The 6,231-nt window shown below is 42.7% G+C and overlaps 1 protein-coding gene across 1 annotated transcript; it reads right to left on the reverse strand.

Moving 5' to 3' along the window:
• Positions 1-430: 430 nt before the first annotated feature.
• On the reverse strand, positions 431-1,507 carry LOC112559699 (general transcription factor II-I repeat domain-containing protein 2B-like). Its single transcript, XM_025231033.1, has 2 exons — positions 1,096-1,507; positions 431-918 (listed from the first exon to the last, which is right to left on the reverse strand). Exons 1-2 carry the CDS (start codon positions 1,505-1,507, stop codon positions 431-433), a joined length of 900 nt encoding a protein of 299 aa, XP_025086818.1.
• Between the last annotated feature and the right edge of the window lie 4,724 nt (positions 1,508-6,231).

Here is a 6,231-nt window from a genome sequence, read left to right on the forward strand (position 1 = left end):
TCTTGTCTACACTGTTCCTCTAACACACAGGGATTACATTCTGGCACACTAGGAACACAAAGAACTACTGTCACTAACTACTTCATTAGTTTCAGTCTCTTTCTGCCCACACTGTTCCTCTAATACACAGGGATTACATTCTGGCACACACAAGAACACACACAGAACTGCTCTCGCTAACTACCTCATTAGCTTCAGCCTCCTTCTGTTCACACTGTTCCTCCATCTCTCTACCCTCTAGAGCAGGGGTGGGCAATTGTTTTGACTCGGGGGCCACATTGTGTCGGCGGAAGTCAGCGGAGGGCCGCACCTTTTTAAAACTGCTCAGTTTATTAAATATTGGCATTTCTTTTCCATTATAGAAACATTAAATATCAATAAACAATAAAGACAGTTCATATCAATTTATTAATCTTATTCTTTAATCAGTTTAATGGGACAAATGCACCCTGTCACAATTTTTCACAATCCATTTAAAGTCTGGATTGAGGTTGCTGGTAGATATCCTCAGCACTGCCTCCAAGTTGGTGTCAGTCAGTAAGCCTCTGTATTTGTTCTTGTTAATTTTCATACACGAAAAGCTTTGCTCGCATATGTACGTGGACCCAAACAGTGAAAACATCTTCATTGCAAATTTCCTCAGGTGAGGAAAGTTGTCAGCAGACAAAGATTTGTAAAAATCCACTAGTTTCGCAGAATTGAACGCTTCCTTCATGGCGGGATCTGACTGCAAGTCCATCAGCTCCAACTGCAGCTCATCAGGTGCTGCACCCGGATCAGCAGTGAATGGATAAGCCAGAATATTAAATTCTGGCTCAGTGTTACTAAAATCTTGAAATCGTCTTTCCATTTCTTCCTCCAAGCTCTTCAAATAGCTCTTAACTTTGGTTGCTATATTCCCAGGCATTTTCTGTTTTCCTAGCAAAGGGAAATGGCAGAACTTGCCTTCACCTGCTTGCTGAGCAAAGAGTCTCAGTTTTAACTTAAAAGCCTTCACGTGTCCACATTTCATGAGCAAACAAACCCTTTCCCTGAAACGTCACACTCAGATCATTTAATTTCTCGAACATATCAACAGCAAACATGAAGTCGAACCTCCACTCTTCACACCCATTTTGGTTTTGAATTCACAAGAAATTTCCTTCATGTCCAGGAAAACAATGATTTCCTCCCTCAATGCCCAGACTCTCTTTAGCACTTTGGCCAGACTCAACCACCCAACATTGTTGTGGTAAAGAACGTCTTCATATTCTGCCTCCAAATCCTCCAGCAGAGACTTCAACTGCCGGTGGTTGAGCGCTTTTGATTTAATAATATTCACAACACTTATCACAAGCTCAATCACGTGCTTAATATCCAATGCTGATTTGCACAAACTTTCTTGATGCAAAATACAGTGGAATGATAAAATATCACTGCCTGGATTTTCAGTTGTTAATTTGTCTTTCAAAAGTTTCACCATTCCTATGTTTTTGCCAGTGAATGATTTGGCTCCATGTGTGGCCATCCTATGATCCTATCCCATGACAATCCTCTTTTTTCCACACAGTCCACTGCACACTCAAACAAGTCCTGACCAGTTGTTGTATTTTTCATTGATTCCATGCTTAACAATTCTTCTGTGATGGTAAAAGTATTGTCAATTCCACGGATAAAGATGAGCAGTTGTGCGGTGTCTTCATTATCCGTGCTCTCATCGAATGCCAATGAATACCACACAAAATCACGGCTTGCAGTGTCCAGTTAATTGTTGTGTGAGTTCATCGACAGTCCGCCTTAATAATGAAATGTTTTCAAATGTATTTCTGATTTCTGGACACACGACACTTGCACAATCGACCATGCACTTTTGTATGAACTCCCCGTCTGAAAAGGGCTTGTTGCATTTTGCAATATTATATTCTACCATGAAACTAGCCTCTGTTGCACTATCCTGGATGGTTGATTGTTTGGAAAATATAGTCTGTTGTTTCTTGAGCTTTGCAACATACTCCGTGGCTTTTTTCTTGCGTTCTTCTTCAGAAAATTTGCTGCCAAATTCGCGATGTTTCGTTTGATGGTGTCGCTTCAAATTAAACTCCTTGAAAACAGCAATCGTTTCACAACACAGTAAGCACACTGCCTTATCGTCCGATTTACAACAGAAATATTTGTGTGTCCATTCTTCATTAAACACTCGACATTCCGTATCAACTTTACGTTTTTTTTGAAGGATTCATGCTTCCACTCATGTCGGCAACGTGTACTGACATGGGGTTTCCGCGCACTGACTTTTTTTATTCCATTTACGAACTCCTCGTGCTGCAGGTGGGGATTTCCGCACTGAGTACGCATGCGCGTTGCCGGCTCTCATGGTAAAACGCATACAAGTAGGATCATAATTCGCGGCTGCACGAAACAAACCGAGTTTCGGTTGAAAACTGTCAAATTTTGTGAATATTAAAAAAAACTTATATGTTTTGGCGGGCCGTATGAAATGGCGAGGCGGGCCGGATCCGGCCCGCGGGCCGTATTTTGCCCACCACTGCTCTAGAGAAATGCCAGACGTGTTATCCTCCATGCTACCCTTGGGCCAGTCAGCGGAGGTACCATCACTCGCGGGTCCCGCCCCCACGCTTTGCGTGACCTCGCCTGACCTACCCGTGCCACCTTTCCTGCTCGCCGCGTCGCTCGGACTGTCACCGTCAGGCACAACACACGTCACTGCCCTAGGACACAGCCCTAGGTCAGAGTTCCTCTGCGTGTCGCCAGCTGCAACTTGGGCTTGTATTCATGGACGTCGGTTAAACGTTTACAGATCCCGGAATCACTTCAAACATGGCGTCCCAGCAGAATAACAAAATGCGCAAGGCAAATTTTTCCCATCGCGAAGTGATGGTGATGCTGGAAAACATTTTAGAGAATAGGCGAACAATCATGTCAAGCATTTGTTTGGATTTGTCCAATAAGGACAAAAATAAAGTGTGGCAGATGATTGCAGAAAAAGTATCATCTCTGGGAACCGCAACACGCACCAGCGACAAGGTGCGTGAAAAGTTTTATAATTTAAAGAGAGAGCACAGAGCTCGAGTGTCAGCAAAGACAGAAAACAGGCAATGGAGGGGTTATCGCAAAACCCTATGATGACATCCTCGATGCCATTGTGGGGAAGGATACGGTGCTATCAACATTAGTTAAACGTTCACTGAGCTGTTGCCTTTGTTGTTTCATACATGCACCTGTAGACTGGAAATGATGATGACTATTCAGTCTGCAATTTTTTGTGACAACTGTACATGTAGGTGTCAGTTTAAAATTATTGTTACTTGATGCTTCTCATGTGGTTGCTTTGAATATAACTATATACCTCTTTAAGTACACACCAACGTTCATGTAAACATTTATGTTTTGTAGTTGTGCTGTGGTTGAAAGAAAACCACTTAGTAATCACTTGGGACAACTTAAAAAAAAAGACAGTTTCCATTTATCCATCTATTTTATAAATGGCGAAAAGTAGTAAACAACAATAATTACAAATATTTGTGTGATGAAATCCCCTTTTTCACTTTAATCAACAATGCATTCAAGTGTTACAAGCTGAAAAATGATGGTCTTGCTTATGACATAACATGTACACATTTATTGCAGTCCTTAATGAGACCATAATGGAAAATCCGGGAAGCAACACTGTGACCCTTTTCCAAATGAGACCATAGGCATGTATACAGTCCCGACAGTAGAAGTCTGTGGCTATGAGACATGTAAACACTTTAAAAAAAACAACTTTAGCACAGACGTGATTAAATGGGAAGGCTACCATACAAAGTAAATTCAAAAGTGATGGTTTTGATCTGATTGTACCTGCTAAACTCCCCACTCCAACTGTAAAAGTTTTAAATGTGATCTTTTTTCTGTCTATATCTATCTAATCCTCTTCGTGCATCAGGTTGCACATAAGGCCTCAACCAGAGTCCGCCACCGATGTCAATCGGCTGAAACCTGCTCTAGGTGACCCCATGTCCAGCCCTTTCCTTTCATCTCCATTTCCACCGTTCTTCTCCAAGTTTCCTTTGGGCGGCCTCGTTTTCTTCGGCCGTCTGGAGTCCATTGTAGGGCGACTCTGGAAAGGTCTGCTGTCTGCTGGCGGAGCACATGTCCAATCCATCGCCAACGCCTTCGTTGAACCTGCGTGGTGATGGACTCGGTTTCAGTTCTTCGGTGGAGTTCTTCGTTGGTGATGGTGTTTGGCCAAAAGATGTTAAGTATGCGCCTGAGGCATCTGTTTTGGAAGACGTCAAGCTTGTTACTGATGGTTTTGGTCATCTTCCAAGATTCTGATCTGTAAAGGAGGGTGCTGATCACATTTGACTTGAAGATTCTCAGCTTGATCTTCTGGCTGATGTTTGTTGCCTTCCATGTGCTCCTGAGTGAGGCGAAGGCCTGGCTGGCTTTCGCCAGTCGGGCTCGAATCTCCACCTCCGCATCTCCGGTGTTTGACATTTTGGACCCAAGATAGGAGAAACTGTCAACTTCCTCAATCTCTTCTCCATTTAGTTTGATGCTGTCTTGGACTCTGGCGTTCACTCTCATACTTTTCGTTTTCTTTGCACTGACCTTCAAGCCAAGGTTTCCAGCTGTTTCTGAGAAGGCATTTGTTTTTTCCTGCATGTCTTGGTGGCGGTGTGACAGCAGGGCAATGTCATCAGCAAAGTCTATGCCAGCGTTGTTGTTGCTGTTATCGTCATGGTCCATCTGATCCCTCTCCTCTCACTGTCGATGTAAGATATCATGATCCAGTCCATGGCCAGAATGAAGAGGAACGGCGACAGAATGCAGCCCTGCTTCACCCCAGTACTGATGTTGAAGGGGTCTGTGAGCTCTGTGTCTCAGACAACCTGGGATTTGAAATGGCTGTACAGCATTGCAATGACCTGAACAAGGGACTCCGTAATGCCTCAGGATCTTCCATAAGCACTCGCGGTGGATGCTGTCAAAAGCCTTCTCCAGGTCGATGAAATTGATGTATTGGTGTGTTCCACTCGTTGCTCTGCTCCACAATCTGTCGGAGAATGAAGATGTGTTTCTCAAGAGTTGCCGTCAGTCTTGACAAAACAATCTTGCTGAAGACCTTGCTGGTGAGGGAAAGAAGTGTTATGCCCCTCCAATTATTGCAGTCTCCAAGATCTCCTTTCTTCGGTAATTTTAAGATGAGCCCTGTCTTCCACGCATCAGGGAGCTGTCCTGATTCCCAAACTTGCCTGAAGATTTCAGTCAGCATGGGAGCTGTCACATTCACATCTGCTTTCAACATCTCTGCTGTTATTCCATCTGCCCCTGGTGCTTTGCCGCTCTTCATTGTCTTGACTGCTGCTGTCACTTCTTCCAGGCTTGGTGGGTCTGTGCAGATGTCAAGGTCTATAGCTGCTGGCTGGATGTCTGCAAGCTGAGGGGGATCTGGTCTGTTCAGAACTGACTCAAAATGCTCCCTCCAGTGCTGTAGTTTTCCTGCCTCTCCCTCGACGACATTACCGTTCATGTCTTTCACTGGCACATCACTGTTCTTAAACCTGTTGTTTAGCTGTTTGTTTATCTTGTACAGTGTCTTCAGGTCATTTTTTCTTGCTGCTATTTTTTTCTAAGTTACTTTAAATTTCTTCTAAAAAATGGATTCGTAAAGTTCACAAAGAAATGTTTATAACCTGTCATTTAACTGAAGTTATATAAGTTCACTCACAAATCTATTTCGTTATAAAAACACGTTACATTAAGTTCATCATTATCACTATTGATACAGTATTATGATTACTTTGGAGCTACAGGAAATAAATATTAAAGGCATATTTTATCAGACTTTCATATTCGAGAAACGCAGCAGACTCTCCACTCATAGGAACCTGAGTGACCGAAGAATAACAAAATGAAAGAATACTTTAAAACAAATTTCTAGCGGAAAAGTAAATTCAATGTAATGTCTTGCTTATGACATAACATGTACACATTTATTGCAGTCCTTAATGAGACCATAATGGAAAATCCAGGAAGCAACACTGTGACCCTTTTCCAAATGAGACCATAGGCATGTATACAGTCCCGACAGTAGAAGTCTGTGGCTATGAGACATGTAAACACTTAAAAAAAACAACTTTAGCACAGACGTGATTAAATGGGAAGGCTACCATACAAAGTAAATTCAAAAGTGATGGTTTTGATCTGATTGTATCTGCTAAATTCTCCACCCCAAATGTAAAAGTT

Source organism: Pomacea canaliculata, linkage group LG3 (genome assembly GCF_003073045.1).
Source record: "Pomacea canaliculata isolate SZHN2017 linkage group LG3, ASM307304v1, whole genome shotgun sequence".
In the NCBI taxonomy this organism is placed as follows: domain Eukaryota; kingdom Metazoa; phylum Mollusca; class Gastropoda; order Architaenioglossa; family Ampullariidae; genus Pomacea; species Pomacea canaliculata.